Here is a 17,395-nt window from a genome sequence, read left to right on the forward strand (position 1 = left end):
CTTATTCAAAAATTCTGCCAGAAGGGGCCAAGCTATGTCCAAAAGATGAAACAATGACTTCTAATACCAAACTAACATTGGAAAATGCCAGTTCTTTAAGAGTTCTGCCAGAAGGGGCCAAGCCATGTCCAAAAGATGAAAGTGTGCCTTCTACTACAAAACCAACACAGGAATATGCTACATTAACGGTTCTGCCTGAAAGGGGTATGCCATGTCCAACAGATGAAAGTGAGTTTTCTACTACTAATTTTAAAGGTCGGACAACAAAGAAGGACTCGTCACCAGTTCATATTTCAGATAATAAAACTCAATTTCCACGCTCACGACGGACAGGTTACACCAAGCAAAAATACAAAGGCTACAAAAAAATTCTGAAGAACACAATTGTTATTATCATTTTTGTTTTTTTAACTGGGGGCGTAAATGCCCCACGTGTACCAAATGCAAACCATGTTTACAATCCAATGAATATTGGTAATAGGCATCCTGTACAAGTTGAAGATAATGATGAACAACCACCAGCACCACCCCCAGTGCAAGTTGAGGATAGTGGTGAGTATATCCATCATCAGAATACTCAGCACATTCAAGAACCTGTAGATACCAACTATTACCAATCTGTTCATCCTGTTGACCCACCGCCCCAACAAGTTTGTGAAAATGGGAACTAAGATATCTATCACCAGGAAGGAAATGTGTACACAGAATACTTGGCACAAAGAGCATGCTTAGTAAGTTAGGCCATAATCTGAAATACTTAGGATTTTCCATAAAATGATTGTGCATTCCATGTCCACTGGAGGAGTGAGTTGATAAATATAAACACCTGTTGCCGGTGTAACATGAAAATGTGACTCCCCTCATGAAATTTTGACTCCCCCCAAAAAACTGTATAAATCTTATTTTATTTGAGTATATGACTTTCATATTGTGGTATGCATAATGGATAATACTATGGAATCCCAGGAGGGCCAAGCGAAAAAAAAAATTTGAAAAAAAAAAAGTTTGAAAAAAAATAAAATTAAAAAAAAAATTGAAAAAAAAAAATTGAAAAAAAAAAAATTTGAAAAAAAAAATTAAAAAAAAATTGAAAAAAAATTTTTTTTTGAAAAAAAAATTGCGAAATTTGCGAGATCGCGTGTAATCCCGCGAGATCGCGCGTAATCCCGCGTGGTCGCGCGAAATCCCGAGAGGTCAATCGTGTTTCATTTTCAAGATGAAATTTTTAAAAAACACAAAATCTCGCGAGAAAGTGCGAGAAAGAAAAAAGCATTGGCGAATGAGGCAGGGAGGGGCTGTTCAAAATGCCGACATTGCACCGAACATGAAGAGGAGGATGTCATTTGTAAAGGGAAAACCGCCCAACAGACTGGGATATTGGCTCCATGCTAGGCCAATGCCACGATGAGAAGGGATTTTATGGAGCTAGAATATTTAAAAAAACACTCTTTAGTACCACCAGCATGTACGCTGGCAGTATTCATGGCTTTAGTCCCGACCTATCTCATATGGCTCTGCAGGGTGTCGTGAACTACAAGTCACCGTTACCGCTTCTCCTCCTAGAGCGCATTATTTCAAGGTCAAACAGGTCACATTTTTCTAAAATTGCTAACTTTCTTGTGGAAAACAGTTATTATTGTCTATTTTCAGAAACTAAACAGATCTAATCTATAATACAATGGGCAGGTGTTACCCTTAGGGTAATCTTTGATCTTCGTGAGTTTGGGGTCAATTGGGGCATTTTCAGACGAGTAGTGGCTATTAGATGCCAAACTAAAAACTCTCTAATTCTGGAACCATCATTGCTAGAGACCTTGTTTTTTCATTTTGTAGAGCTTTGCATGCGCAACACTGCAGGTTTTTTTGAATTTTTTATTTTTTTTCGTTAGGGCTCGGGCATTGTTCTGTATCAAATAGTTCAACATCCAATATTCAGATGTGAAAATAAAATGTAAAATACACCAAAATTAGCAGAGATACACCCATTGTTACTACTGAACTTGAATAGGAAGGAGCAAACTGGTAATCAAAAATGATAGGACAATTTTGTTAAAGTTGTGCTGTTTTTATCATTGACTTAATTGTTGAAAATGGAAGTAAACTCATTAGTTATAGTTCTCACTTGTGAACATAGTGGAATTTTCAAATATCATGGGCCTGAATACCTTTGCTAATTAATTTTTTTGTAAATACCATTTTAACTGCATTGCATAATTAATAATTGGTGGTGATTATGCTCTTAAGCATTATGTAATATAGCATCAAAAGTGAGGGAAAATAAATTTTGGTCACTCTCACCTTAATGGCCTTAAACGTCATGCTACTCGTGGCTCTCAAACCTACTGAAAGGGTTCTTGGTCTGAATTGTACCTAGACTTGCACCAGTTTGACTGCCTTTTATGTGCGTTCAATATTTTTTAAATATTAGCATTTTTATTGAGGGATTTAACCCCCAAAGGCATGAAGTCAAATGGCAGTGACCTTTTATACATTATACTATTATGATAGACAGTTCAAGGTTGTATCATTACGTAAAATTGTATCAGATTTAGCAAAACAAATTGTGTACTGCCAATAGTAACATTATAAAGAAAAAACAGTGACATATAAGTTTGAAAATCCAATAATAATTCTTAAGCACAGATCAAATTGGGAACCCAGCTTGATTTTTTTTTTTTCTGAAATTTATGCATTTTTATTTGAATGTTCATATTTCTCTTGCTTGCATATTTTAACTGTGAATTTGAACTGACATGGGTATGCTAGTAACATATTCCTAACAGACATATACCTGCAATGCTGTTCGACTTCCTGTTAAGCATACTGTATTTTGCATCAGTATTGACAGTTACCTACTTTGTGCATTTTTTTAATTCTTTTTTTGTAGTTTTGACAGCTATGCTGGGATAGAGACTTTGAATTATATGTATTGTCAAGTTTATTGAAAAGTGGTTGAATTTTTATGTACTGACAGGTGTGACACCAGCATCTCCATGCACATAAAGAGATAACACCATCAAGGGAAAACCAATTTACCTTTTTGTCTTACAGAACTTGTGGTTTCATAAAAATGGGTTGTGTAGCCTGTTGCGCATTGTATTAATGTATCAAAAAAAAAGGAAAATAACCTCTTTTGTGATTCTTTATTCTCTTTTTTCCTGTACAGCAATTTGGAATTTGCAGGTTGGTGCAGAAACATTAATATTACATTTTACACATATGTAGATGACTGTAATGCAGATCTTTCTAGGATGAAGTGTCTCCTTAGTTGAATATAACTCTCCTCTTCAGTGGATATTTCTATTGTCAAGTGGTTAGTGGCAGTGAAGTTAGTTGCTTCATTATAGAAGTCCTGTGGCACACGAGCAGATTGTTCATAGTTCAGTGTTTTTTCTCGTGCAACTTCTGCCAAATCTCTATCACTGACAGTGAATCCACACTGGTGACCGCCTGCAAATATATATTGCATAAAATATGTAGGTTGATTTACCTTAAGCCAGTTGTTCCATTTAGTCACATAGCCATGCCACAAGAACATGGTGATGTGTAAAATTGACTACGTGTTCATATTTAAAGTAAAAGATTTTTAATACAAAAATGTCTTAAGTTTTAAATATTTCAATCTTTTATATGCTAAACATGTAACTGAAATTGCCAAATTTACCATATAAATGTGGAAATGCATAAATGTCATTTGGAGCAGCACCAGTGGGTAACCACACCTGCCTTTGGTGTCTTATTTTGTGGTTGTTCCACCACAGTTGAAATGCATCTATATCATGTTGTATCAGAGGCAAGTAAACAAATACCATGCACCACTTGTCAATGCAACTGTGTCTGTCATACCAACCATCTCTGTGCAAACCCTGAAAAGTATAATACTTGTGAATTTATCAGTCATTCTATGATATGCCAACGGATTAAAACTCTCTTTAGGAAAGTTGACCAGAAACACTGAAATAATTGCATGACATCAGAATAGTGCGTGATCCAACAACAGGCTTTAATAGACATCCTTGTGACAAATGGGTAAATATAATAAGAAATTTACATACCTGGTTCAGTGGTGAAGGCCCCATGATGTGACTATCGGAGAAAGCATGCTGATCACTGCTATTTCTTCTTAGGAACATTTGGCATTCAATTAAGTCTACATTCTCTGTCCCTGGGTCACTTCTAGTTCTATTAGGGCAGACTATTAAAAAACGTTAACTATTAGCACAGATGTTTAAGAAGACCACAGTGTTGAAATATACCCCAAACTAGTATGTTACAATGGCAAAATCAGAAATGGATAATACTAGTAAACTCTTTTAAACCCAGTAGTGTGTGGTTAGATAAGGGATAGAGTTTTTTCAAATTGGTTTTTTACTTAAAACAGTACATTATATACATACACAAAAATTTGCGTGAAAATGTATCAATGCATCCATGTATGTAAATATGGAAGAACTGAAACTTGTCATTACCATCCACAGACCAAATCCAATTTGGTCCCTGAAAAGAAATAGTTGATATTATCACATGAAAACCTAAAATTAAATGTCATTTTGAAAGTATATACATGTGAATAATCTGACTGATACATTCCTCAAATGAACGAATCAAACAACTTTTACTGATAAGTGGCTCCATCATACAATTATCTTTCTATAATCTTAAGTTAGTTGAAACTGACAGTATGATGACTTGGCAATTTTTGTGACCAGAAAAGGGTTTAAGACTAAATAGTTTTCCACATATTGTGTTATCGCTGAAAGTGCATGGCTTAAATGATCAAGACAGATAGGTCTCTGTGTCTATACATAAAAATAATATTTATCTGTGATTTAAAAACTCGTCGATTTAAAGCCCTTCGTATCCTTAGTTTCCGACCTTCATGATCAACTTCATGCAATATCTCTTGCACATCAATTCTTAGGATAGAGTAACAGAATAATATAATTTAATAGAAGTGAAACAAAAATAGATTTTTACTTTCATTTTTTAATTAACTGCTTAATTGCAAAAATTAATCCTTTGCTTAACTAACCTTTTTACTTTCTTGTGATATTTCTGGCGACACTGATCATATATTCGCCTTACACCTGCCAGTCCCCCACAAACAACGAATTCTTGTTGAATAATATCCTTCATAAAAAGATATGACTCACACATTAAAATGACCATTTATTATGTATATAACCTTATTAAATTATAATTGGAAATATAAATCACTGTAAGATGTCAATATTTTAATTTTATTTGTACAAGGGGGATAATTAAGTTTTGGATTGTAACAGACTTTCTATCAGACATATCTATATACTAGTACTGTACTGGTTGGTTGGTGTATTTATGCCATCTCCTCTATTCTAAGACTTGAGTGATCAAAATACTACAGATATTATTTCAACATACAGATTGATTCAAAGTAGGCAGCATCAAAATTATTGCTTACCCTTAATTCTTGGACAGGGACATGTTCATGTCGCTTGATTTCAAGAACATTTAACCTTCTCTTGAGGGTACTTTCACTGACAGTGAAAAAGAAAATAATTAAAAATAATTAGATCCTTTCTGAACTTATTACCTGCTTTAAGATATTCAGTGAGCTGACAACTTTAAAGTTTGCCCTTCATGCAATAGGATTTTGCAGATTTTTATGGGAATCTATATGAAAATGATAACACGGACCAAGACTTTTCTGGGGATTCATGCCATTTAAAATCACCACTTGTAATTTTCAACAAAAGTTCCAGGAGTCCAAGCCATCATTAAAAAAAAACTATCCAGTGATGTCAGCAGCTGTCCAATTAATAGTTAAGTTTGTCACCAAGAAAAGACTTGACGTGGGCGATAAGTAATGAGCTTCACTAACAATAAGAATTAAACATGACATTGATTGACACAAAGATTTCTCTACAAAAAAGCAAATATAAATAAGCATTTGTTGCCACAAAGAATTCTACACAAAAATATTTACCTCCAGGTAATACCAATGTCCTTTAAATATTCTAATATCAAAGCTTTGCTTTTATAATGTTCCACTAGATTATTGAGGAAAACCTTTAAATCTGAAATTCAAAAATAAAATGAATTTTTTACATGAAGCAATGACAGACTATAGATGACTTATAAGAGATACAATTAAACATACACACATTATAAGGCAATTTCATTTAGTATGCTCTTTTGTTTATTACAAAATGGATGTGAATTTTTTCTGATATTTCTCCTCGAGAGCCAGTCACATATGAATAACAGTCTTTTACAGTGATATATATATATATCATACTTGTAGCCCAAAGAAAAGGTTTGATAATAACACTGGAGATGTGTGCCTCAACATAAAAGGTGAATTATACAGGTTAAATCCACCTAATTCAATTTTATGATTTATATTTTATATTTTCTTAAATCAACTTCTGTTTCATGCTCTCATAAAATAACTATTATTTGAATTGACAAACTGAAGCCCAAGAATTAAAAATATTTCAATTAATATCATATATGAAACTATTTCAATTCTTATTGTATTTTAACACAAATAACTTGGTAGATCCATGTTGAAAAAAGACAAACACTGAATTTGCTCACCAAATTTGAAGTCCTGATCCATGGGCAAGTGCCCACAGTTGACACAATGTCTGATGGTTCTAATTTTTCGGTATCCTGGACATCGACATTGCCTTTTGTTACAAGCACCGACGACACTCTACAAACGTAAATTACAAATGAAAAGCAATACTTTCAACATTCCTATCCTTAACGGGAACTGTACACGTGTGGTTTGGTTTCGAGGAAGTCTAATGAAAAATACTGTAAATTTATGTAAATGTATGTAAAATAAGTTAAATACCCAATGAAGACGTTTGCATAACCAGTCAGTGTCACTGTGTCAGGAAAGGCGACATATTTATTTAACCGGTGTTGCTATCTTCTTTTATTGCCCCTAGTACGTTCTAATACTAGTAATAGTAAAGAAATAAGACTAAGAGGACACTCGTCCTTGATTCACTAATAATACTATACGTCACACTATCATCTGCATAAAGAATAAAGAGAAAACAACTTACGTGCAATATATTATCACATCCGCATGATTTACATATGGGAATGTGAGCCTGTTGTTCATAGTCCGTGCTATGTTGGCATTTTAAACACATCGTGGCTTCTTCCGCCATGTTTCTATTCTCGCAATTTCTCGTGAGATATCGTGATTTTTTATCTCTTTTTCTTGATTTCCTTTTGAAATAAAATTTGCTCGGTATCGCGGGATTTCACGTGGCCACGCAGGATTACGCGCGATCTCGCGGGATTACACGCGATCTCGCAAATTTCGCAATTTTTTTTTTCAAAAAAATTTTTTTTTCAAAATTTTTTTTTCAATTTTTTTTTTTTTCAAAAAAAATTTTTTTTTTCAAAAAAAAATTTTTTTTTCAATTTTTTTTCGCTTGGCCCTCCTGGGATTCCATATAATACATTTGCAGGTGGAAAATTTAATGAGAAAATAAGAAAATTAAAATTGTGTATTTTATCGCCCAATGACTCCCCTATGAAAAAGCTTTTTATTTGATATTTACATGGTGATCATTTCAACATTTGTCCCTTTAGTATACTTTATGATGAATATATTGGAAATATTTGAAAGTTTGGTGGTAAAATATTGGGTGCAAAAAATGAAAAAAATAATCATGAAAAATCTTAATATTTATACCCATGGGATTTTGGACTCTCATTAAGAAAAGGCACTATTAAGTCACCATACCATTGTTTTTCACATGGTTTGCATTGTGATGTAAATTTTGTTAGTATTTAAAAGTTTGGTGGTAAAAATTTTGGTGAGACTTGATAATTTTTTTAACAAGTACAGTGTCTTGAAAATTTCGTCGGTCTTAAAAATTTCGTAGGCAGACGAAAAGTCAATTTTCTTATCTTCCGAGAGAGATCGTTTGCATTGTAAGCAAGAATAAAATGCAATTTTCATATTTGTTCAAGGGACTAAAGAACTTCGTTCGTGGAACATCGTCGAAAAATATATATTATTCTAATTTTTCAAGTGGGGGGGTTTAAAATATTAATAATGATCTCCCGCCGACGATCTTCCACGAACGAAGATATGAAAGTTGCCTTTTCATCTCGGTCGAACTGCAAATGATCTCCCCAAGATGATTTTACGCGAACGAAGTCTGCTACAAATATGATAAAAATTGCCTACTCGTCTCGCTTGGAGCGTGAACGATCTGCTAGCGATATTACGCAAACGATTATCCACTGAAGATATGAAAATTGCCTTTTTCGCCCCATTCCGATCGCGAATGATGTCCATGTTTACGAGCTAGGTGATTGTTAAATCGTCTTAAATTGCACAAAGGACATGAATAGAACTGACGGGTACATTTCCCTTCGAAATAATATCTTGATTTTTTTCATTGTGTCTTCCTCATTGAGGACAGCCATCGATAACAACTGACAAAGAGCCTCAGCCTGAGACTTCTATTTACCAGCTTGAAAATGCACCTTGAGCCAGGTAATGGTAATGAAACTTAAGACAAAAGGCCGACTTTCCCGCAATTGAGAACGGGAATTCATATCTTAACAATCTATATTGTGGGAAGCCGCTGGCAGGGGCACACTATTGTTCCTATCTCCCATTGAGTGTGTTATCGGCAATGATATCCCGATCGTATTATTGTCTTGAATCAACTGACGCATTACCTTCATGTTTGAGCTGGACAACGCGGCCATATTAGGTGACGAACTTTTTAAAAATTACCGAGTACGGAATTTTCAAAGTGAAAAAAATTATGTTGGTGGAAAATCGTCTGCTGACGAAATTGTCAAGACCGACGAAATTTTCAAGACTTTACTGTACCCAGGAATTGGGGAGACGTAATTTTGAAAAATTCATAAGATTTATGCAATTTAAAATAACAATTAATTTTTAATATTCCTAATTTGCTATTTAATCTTGAATATATATGTGGCATAGCAAATATATGTCACTTTTTAAATATATAATATCTAGTGACAATTCAGTTGTTATATTCACATTTCTTGATTCCTTATATGCGTTTACATTTAATATTCCAGGCAAATAATTAGCAGTAATTCTTATGTCATTTTCAATATAATTTTTCTATATTTCTGATACTATTTCATCACAAATTGAGGATTTCAAAACCTCACATGTGTGTAATATATGCAACTGCAGTAGTATTATCGTATCTTTCCTTTGATTTCTTGAATTAAGGCATGTAACGCCATTTTATAACAAGCACTTCAAATGCATTGATATTATCATTACAGAATGAAATTCTTCTTCAGTAAAGAAACCACCAATTCTCATATTTCTACCTTCATCTACCCATGCTAAAGGAGTAGCATTTGCTTGAATTTCAATCTGTGCATTGCCATGATTCATTTTACATGTTGCATACAAAAAATATTTCTAGACCGCCATTCTAGGTCTACTTCCTTTATCTGTAATATCCATTACAGCTTCATAATCATTTTATTATCTTTTAATGCATTAATTTTTTCTCTCATATCGACCACATGGTCTGAATTCTGAACTTTACTTTTAAAGAGCAAATTTCTGATGACACATCAGTGTTTACTAGTAAACACTGATGTGTCATCAGAAATTTGCTCTTTACTACTAGTAAACACAGACGTGTCGTCAGAGATTTGCTACTACTAGCAAACACAGACGCGTCGTCAGAGATTTGCTACTACTAGTAAACACAGACGTGTCATCAGAGATTTGTCACTACTAGTAAACACTGACGTGTCGTCAAAGATTTACTCTTCTTAATAAACATGAGAAGGATATTCATACCTGACTTTCTTTTTTAAAAAAATCCTCTTTTTACTTCTGGATATTATGTTCCAGCTATTAATTCTAATGCTGCACTGATTCTCCCACCACATTCGTGGCAAAATTGGCACTCGTTGACGCGCCATTTTTATTTCCCTCATTAACATTACTCTGCGTCAATGTTTGATTCTGTGTTAAAGTTTGTGATGCGTCACCACTTTATTTTGACTTCCCGTCAGAAAGTTTTGTGTCCGTGCGGCATTTTTTAACTTTTGGTCTATTTTCAACCTTATCAGCCATAGTATTCATCAAGTTTTGTGCTGCTCTCTGGCCTCACGTGCTGCCCTCGATCGACAAGAAACTGGAAGTGAAGATATGCGCAAGTGCGCATATGCTCTCGCATAAAACAGGAATCTCGTATGACCTCATTTGTATGGAAACAAAATAGAATTAATTTTTAAGTGACGAAATTATCAAAGTTTTTACTGTATATAATATATATATCTCTCATTGTCACAAGCAAGCATTTTCACATCAAGCGCAAACAAAACAAGTTGATCCATGGACTAACTGCATAAGCATGAATTAATGAATAAGCCTGATCAATGTGGAGCCAAGATTAAATTGCTGTGCTTCTGCAGGGACAGTGTACATGGGAGGCAGGGAGTCCATAAGGGGATTATGCAGCGTTGCTTTCAAGTGAGTTGACCATATTTCATCTGCAGATCAGTTAGTCCTCAAACCAACTTGTTTTGAATGCGCCCATCATGAATGGAATATGCCTTTAATGAGTATTTTGTATTTGAATAATTACTGTGTTCAGATATAAAGATAAACTGTTGCCATTAGGACAATACATTTATTGTTAGTTTTCTTTTTGTAAATTGCAAGTGATGTTATTCTTGTACCTATACATGGTTAGTTGTCTTAGTTCATGTAATTGGTGTGTATAAAGCAAGCTTAGCTTGGCATTGGTCAATGTTTTTTTTATAGGAATACTCTTCATGATAACTTCCAATATATGTTGCAAGTTGCGTAGATCCATCACAGATGCCAGTGATAGTCGGCAGAAAGATTCAATTAGTTATATAATTTCATTATCATGCATAAGAGAATTTGTAAGTTTGAGATATTACACTTAATTGGTTTATAATCCACTTTATAAATCTATCCTTATTATGTATTGCCTCATTATTTTAGTTTACTGTGGTGTCTGTCACTTCAGCGTTAACTGGAAAGCAGTGTTTGGGTTAACAGCGAGTATTTACATAAAGATTTTCTGTTTTTGCAACTCAGATAATTGTATGTTAAATCAAATTTATGAGTTATTTACACATATATACTTTGTAATTGTGTTTATTCATCTTTTTTTTTTGGGGGGGGTGTATTTATTACTGTATTTACCTACTTTTAGACTACCACTTCCCTACGTTTCATTACATTGCATCATCATACATATATGTGTGTAACTAAACCCTTTTCAACCTCAGCAGCTAGGCCTTACACAGATTGTTGGTTTGAGACTCAAATATACTGAGGGAGTATAATTAATTAGGAAGTGAAATTCAGAGAAGGAAAAACACTTAAAATATTAAGTATTTGCACTTGTTCTCTGTATTATGTCAAATAATACATTAACCTGTGACAACATAAAGGTACACAGTTACCTGAGACAACACACTGTTACACACTTACCTGAACTGAAGGTCTGTTTGTCTCTGCTGCTGGTTCTGGGGTCGTTGGGTTTTAGCCTACGCACATGATGAATGGCCATTTTCTGGTAGTCAATCTCAAAGATGTGACCTGATCTACTACAGGCGTAACTTTAAACAATGAAATAAATAAATGTGAAATAAATAAATGTGAATTATGACCTAAGTCTATGAATATTTTTTTAAAGTCTTACACAATTATTTTTTAACATTACCTCTGGCAATAAGAATGAATCAAAATCATAGTCATATAATCATCATCGTATAACAGATTTAGTTCAGAAAAAGATTTATAAATTTACCTTTTATCACTGTTTAGTTTAAAAAAACGAACCAACAAATAAATAGATAAAAAAAAGAAAGAATCAGTGACCAAAAAAGCACATACAACTCTATGTTCAAAAAATCTATAATCATATCAAGAAAATACTTAATACAGTTAACCACCTGCACATGAGCTACATAATTCATGTGCAAATAATTTTTAGTATTCTATTCACCATACCAAATTCATTTTCATTTTATATTATGAAAGCAGATCACTTAATGGACCTTGCACCACACTCACACTAATCTGTCCACCGGGTCCTTCTGTGGCTCAAATCCTGCCTCAAAGGTCACGTCTGTGAACTCCATAGTGTGGTACTCAGCGAGGTTGACTGGAGCAGATCGCAGAGCGCCATCTTTTACGCGCCATAGGCGGACATTGTCTCGACCACAGGAAACCATCCTGAAACCATCATGGTAACTACACTGTTGTCATTTAAGAGGAAAATAGGAAATCAACCATAAAATTTCAACTTGTCTACATAAATTTGCTCCCTGACCAGGACGTTTTTGGTCAAATTCTTTAGTTGAATTTGTTTTAGGAAATGGAAATATCTGTGCACATTCTCAATGCTTTTTTTCTTTTTTTTTTTTTAATGTTGATTGTGGATTAGAATAAGTACCAATTACCTGAATGAAAAATTAAGATCAACTTTAAGTTTGATTTTTTTTTAACTCAGCAGAGAGAGCAAACTTTAAAGTTGAAAAGACACTCTGGTTTGGTCTTAAAAATTAAGATCAACTTTAAGTTTGATTTTTGTAAAACTCGGCAGAGAGAGCAAACCTAGTGTCATCAAAAGCGGCAATCCTCATCCTGACTATGTCCACATCTGAGTGTGCCTTGGCCATGACAGCTACCTCACCACCACGATTCACGCGGGACGTGTTCCAGATTACTACCATCTACAAATGTGGAAAAGTGTGCTATAAAAGTAATTTCCATTCTTCTTCGGCACCGACATATATTGAATTACTAGATATATATTTCTCTCTTGCTTTTGCTAAAAAGCATTTTTTTCTTGAAATCACATATTACTAAGTTCATGATAACTTTTCTTTTCTAAATCTAATTCCAATAAACTCAATCACTCCACATATTTCAAATACCTCAATGTTTGCAAAATCATCAATTTTCCAACCCTCCTTCAATCACAGAGCTCTTTATGTAAACTTCCCTTTCAAAATTTAACAACCATCTCTTCCCAATATCCCCAGCAGGACTTTACGCTGGGAAATGTTCTTCATCAAATTGTAAACTATACTCACTGTCTTTCCATGTCCATCTCTTCCCACTCCACACAACACACCTCCACTGTGGGAAAAGCTACAACGAGGAATGGACCATCAGACCGGCCACACAGACCTGACATTTTTTCATTAATCTTTGGACGAGAACACTATTAACAGTTTACAAAATAATCTTTAAAAATCACTTAATCAGTTTGGTGTTAGTGAAGTGAAATAACATCACAATTTTTCCTGATATTTCAGTGTTATTAATCACTTAGTTTGGAACAAATACATTTGTAAAACAGCTATAGTAGTGAAACAGATCACCAACACACAATGTGTGGGTATTCAGCCTGATGATGCCCTTGTGACAAGAGCAAAACATAGCTGTTTCACTTCAATATTAATCTGTACGTGCAATCCTTGGAACCAGGAACCATTGTAGCAAATAACTTGACTAGCCATATTATCACTGTATACAAGATTGTGCAGGATGAATGCAAAATTGCAGCAAAAAAAAAAAAAAAAAAAAAAAAAGAAAGAAAAAAAAACTTTAAAAATCTGTGTGAACATGAACCTAGGCTGAGAATAAGAATACACACGTACTGTTACTTAACAATCTTGTCACACCCACAACTCACCTGAGACAGTGCAGAGAATGGACATGTGTTTTAAACATTGCCAGACACTCTCCAGTCTGAAACCTCCATACTCTGACCACACTTTGCTGACCAGTCTGACCGCTGGCTAGAAGGGTGGAATTGCCATTGAGGGCTAAACTGGACACCTGGGTATGTAGGTTAAATTTTCAAGTTTTATGAATATAAACACTACGGTGAATCATCATTCAAACACTGTGCCGCTTCAACATATTATACATACCTAAACCAAATACAGAATACTCAAACTCAAATGAACTCAATTCAAAGTTGGGGCAATTGTTATTATTTAAATAGTCCTTGAGGGGAAATTAAATTTAATTTAGTTAATTTTTCCTTAAAATTGAAATAATTGCATATTCTAGAGTGTAAACAAAGGTTTTTCCAAAATTTATTGAAAAGCAAGAGTAGTGACATTGTCAAATATCACAGATTCCACTTTTATGTTTATAACAACACTACTATGAAGTTTCATAGCAATACTCTTCCAATTTCCAAACCAATACTCTCATAACCAACACAGTATACAGCTCTGCACCTTGTCCGTGTGTCCAATGAAGAACCTCTGATGTCCATTCTTGGCATTCATGGCCACTATGACAGCATGACAGGGGTAGACCAGGGTGATGCCATTACTGGTCCACAGGGCCTAAGGGAATAATAATAATAATAATAATAATAATAATAATAATAAAGGAAGTCGATGCTTATAATAAAATAATTAGAATAATATTAGTAATAGAAAACATTCTTAAAAATAGCACTAAACTTGTGTCTTAGAGCTGTTCTTATGCAATAAAAATAAAATCATATAGGTTGCAATAAATTAAATCAAAATGAAACTTAAACTTTAAAAATACTATATTAACTAGTCTTTCTTTTTACTGACATCACCAAGTAACATAAAAACATATGATCAGAAGTTTCTGATATGTGCAACAAACCTAATCCTTATCATACAACCTTCAAATCACCCTTTAGCCCTACCACCCATCAGAATGAAATACAAATATCTGTAACAGTAACTACGCATGCGCTTCTCTTGTATATTGGATCCGATAGTGCTGCCACGTAGTGTCACTTAGCTTTTACTTGACGGCGGCACGCGTCCGACGCTCTTAGAAGGTTTAGGCCCCAAACGAGGTAAATCAAGATTTAATCTTTCATTATATTATTATTTTTATTAGAAATCAAAACTTTGAAGTTATCGTCTCGATTTACAAGTTGTTTATCACTCAATTTCAAAATTATTGTTAGTTTAAGAAGTTTCCATGTCAGCGTATGTGTTCGTAGGACTACATGTATGTTTTATGTTTATTTTAGTTCCACGGGAATAATATTTCGTTGGAACCGAATGGGAATAAAGATTTTACCACCAACTTGATACAGTTTTTATTATTTATTTATTTAAAGACGTGTGCTGCTACAATATCTAACTGCAAGTTTCCAAGACAATTAATATCTTGGGTGAAAAAATTAAAGTACTGTTTCCATGGCAACTGAGGGTGATTCAAACAAACCAATATCCATTATGTTGGTTTGGGGCTATAATGAACAAATTCACCAATTTTCATCAAAATCTGAGAGGGTCATGTGCCAGCCTATTCTGAACCTTACAGAGACTGCTACTTAATATTTCAGATATACAACTCACATCTCTGCAGGTGCCTCCTCCAAATCCAACCAGTCTTCTCAAGTTTAAAATAGGATCAGGCTTCAAACTCTGAAAGGCACATCACAAAACAGAGAATAAATTTGTTGTTTTATGAAGAAATAATCATATATTTTAGGTTTTCTTGCATCCACAATCATTGAATATTGTTACAGATTTTTAAACAGTCATATAACTTAATCATATTTTGCCCTTGGTTAAAAAAATTACATTTAGGCATAAAAAAATGGAAACATATACTAACTTAACCAATCATTGGTAAGTAAAGTTGCATAGTTACTTTTGCATGGACAGAGAAGGCAAATGAAAGAACTGCCTCTAAACAGGCCATCCACATTACCTTATACTTAGGTTCCTTTGGCAAAAGACCTAGTGGGCGGGTCCCTGCTTGTATTGGTTCCTGTAATTGGGTGTAACAACAAATCAAAATGTGTCCAAATACATGTATCATATTTATTACCAATCTGTCAAATTTTAACATTTTGACATATGTTTGGCACAGGACTACTTGGGGAAAAAATTACTACATGAAAATCAGTTGAAATTCTAAGCAGTCTTAACTAAGACCAATTGTGACTTCATAATTATTTTTTTTTTTTTATAAAACAGTGCCCTGTTCCATTTTCTACCTCTTGTTCTGCACCATCTCTGTGTAAGCTGACTCTGCTCTTTGGATGAGCATACACATGTACTCCATTCTCCTCTGGGATGACGCTGGTGGTGCTGTCCGTCCCAAACTCTGGCAGTGAAGCAGACACGTGAACTTTCTTTGATGGAGGCTGGAAAAATGGCAAATTGCGATTAGGTTAATTATGCTATTACTTTGGAATTAGTAAACAAAATATATATAATATTCAGGGATAATTCTACAAATAAAAAACATGGAATATGTTATTGCTGTCAAACAATTAGTCACAAGGCATATAAAGAAATGCATGATAATAATATATTAAATAATAATATATTAAATAATAATCAATATCAGTGTGGTTACCTTGTCTCTCCTAGTAAGGTTGTCTATGGCAGAGCCGTGAGTACCTGAGAATGGCCTCCTGACCTCTACCTGTCTGGGGGATGACCTCTTTGGACTGATCACACCTGGGGGACCTGGGGACAAACAACAGGTAAAACAACAACTCACCTGACAGTAAAGACATCATTTAAGAAATTATACTGATAATAATCAATTAAACAATTCTTGTAAAAGCATAAATCACAAGACAAAATTGTTAAACCAAAGTTAAACTAAGACAAATAATAAACAGAGATTCATTAATTAGAGATTTTAATATTTTGAATATTTAGCATTGTAGGAACTTAATTTTTGTAACATAATGAAGGAATCAGCACATTTCAAAAATTTCTAATGAACAGACAAATGTAGTTAACAACAGGCCTAGTAACAATAGTGATGAAAATGCAATCAACATCAATCTATTTATGCCAGGTATTTGCCCCACTGTGCCTTGAAACTTGCCATTTTGAGTAACAGGGGGGCTGGACTTCAGCGGTAATAAATCAAATGGCTCCTTGCTGCTGTCCGTGGGAAATCTGCAAAAAATATTAAGGAATGGTGGCCTTAGCTCTCAAGGATATTACCAAGTGACAAGAATTTAAATATAAAGTTAAGACTTCCTTCACAGCCTGTCTTTTTATTTTAAATTAAAAAGGCAACATTTTCAAACAATGCAATTAAGAATCTCAAACAAATACGAATCAAATCTTAAATCAATAACATATTTGGCTAAAGACAGTAAATGGTTTTACATTATTTCTTTGTCAAATATGAAAATGTTAAGCAACTAGCTAAAATTCCTACGGTAAGTGTATGCCCAAAATTCTTGCTACCTAATGATGTCATATAGATCATGCCAGTTGCGTCCTCTAGGTAAAAGAAAGGCCATTTCCCTGGGTACTGGATTTATTCCTTGTAACATCAAACCAGTTCTCTTGGCTTCATCTAGTGTAAGACCTAAAAAACAATCATAATATC

General features: G+C 34.1%; 2 protein-coding genes across 8 annotated transcripts in view; both read right to left on the minus strand.

The window, feature by feature from the left end:
- LOC106160820 (WD repeat-containing protein 90-like) overlaps nt 1–17,395 on the minus strand; it is a 58,056-nt gene that overhangs the window by 38,299 nt on the left and 2,362 nt on the right. For both annotated transcript variants that reach the window (XM_087006934.1, XM_087006933.1), the window contains 12 exons: nt 17,251–17,374; nt 16,880–16,953; nt 16,397–16,509; nt 16,032–16,181; nt 15,743–15,802; nt 15,385–15,453; nt 14,269–14,379; nt 13,713–13,858; nt 13,108–13,165; nt 12,626–12,744; nt 12,083–12,244; nt 11,498–11,625 (listed from right to left, as the gene is read on the minus strand). In XM_087006934.1, coding sequence (XP_086863060.1) covers nt 11,498–11,625; nt 12,083–12,244; nt 12,626–12,744; nt 13,108–13,165; nt 13,713–13,858; nt 14,269–14,379; nt 15,385–15,453; nt 15,743–15,802; nt 16,032–16,181; nt 16,397–16,509; nt 16,880–16,953; nt 17,251–17,374 — 1,314 coding nt within the window. The remainder of the gene's footprint in view (nt 1–11,497; nt 11,626–12,082; nt 12,245–12,625; nt 12,745–13,107; nt 13,166–13,712; nt 13,859–14,268; nt 14,380–15,384; nt 15,454–15,742; nt 15,803–16,031; nt 16,182–16,396; nt 16,510–16,879; nt 16,954–17,250; nt 17,375–17,395) is intronic.
- On the minus strand, nt 3,129–7,304 carry LOC147763746 (uncharacterized). Of its 6 annotated transcripts, none has more exons than XM_087006939.1 (8): nt 7,059–7,294; nt 6,580–6,697; nt 5,966–6,056; nt 5,441–5,516; nt 5,033–5,130; nt 4,398–4,497; nt 4,056–4,195; nt 3,696–3,866 (listed from the first exon to the last, which is right to left on the minus strand). In XM_087006939.1, exons 1-7 carry the CDS (start codon nt 7,164–7,166, stop codon nt 4,151–4,153), a joined length of 636 nt encoding a protein of 211 aa, XP_086863065.1. In that variant the 5' UTR covers nt 7,167–7,294; the 3' UTR covers nt 3,696–3,866; nt 4,056–4,150. The 6 variants fall into 6 exon arrangements, with proteins under 6 accessions (XP_086863064.1, XP_086863063.1, XP_086863068.1 ...); XM_087006940.1 differs by having other exon boundaries at nt 4,470–4,497; nt 7,059–7,293; XM_087006941.1 differs by lacking the exon at nt 4,398–4,497 and having other exon boundaries at nt 3,826–3,866; nt 7,059–7,304.

Source organism: Lingula anatina, chromosome 2 (assembly GCF_051362555.1).
Source record: "Lingula anatina isolate TDL-2025a chromosome 2, LinAna3.0, whole genome shotgun sequence".
NCBI classification, from domain to species: domain Eukaryota; kingdom Metazoa; phylum Brachiopoda; class Lingulata; order Lingulida; family Lingulidae; genus Lingula; species Lingula anatina.

Excerpts from the sequence above, each read along its gene's own strand:
- LOC147763746 (XM_087006937.1), bottom strand. The coding sequence starts at position 7,117 with ATGAACAACAGGCTCACATTCCCATATGTAAATCATGCGGATGTGATA. Across the intron at positions 4,196-4,397 it reads ATTTTCACGCAAATTTTTGT|TCTGCCCTAATAGAACTAGA; the intron begins GTATGTATATAA and ends GTTTTTTAATAG. Across the intron at positions 3,867-4,055 it reads GGCCTTCACCACTGAACCAG|GGTTTGCACAGAGATGGTTG; the intron begins GTATGTAAATTT and ends TATACTTTTCAG.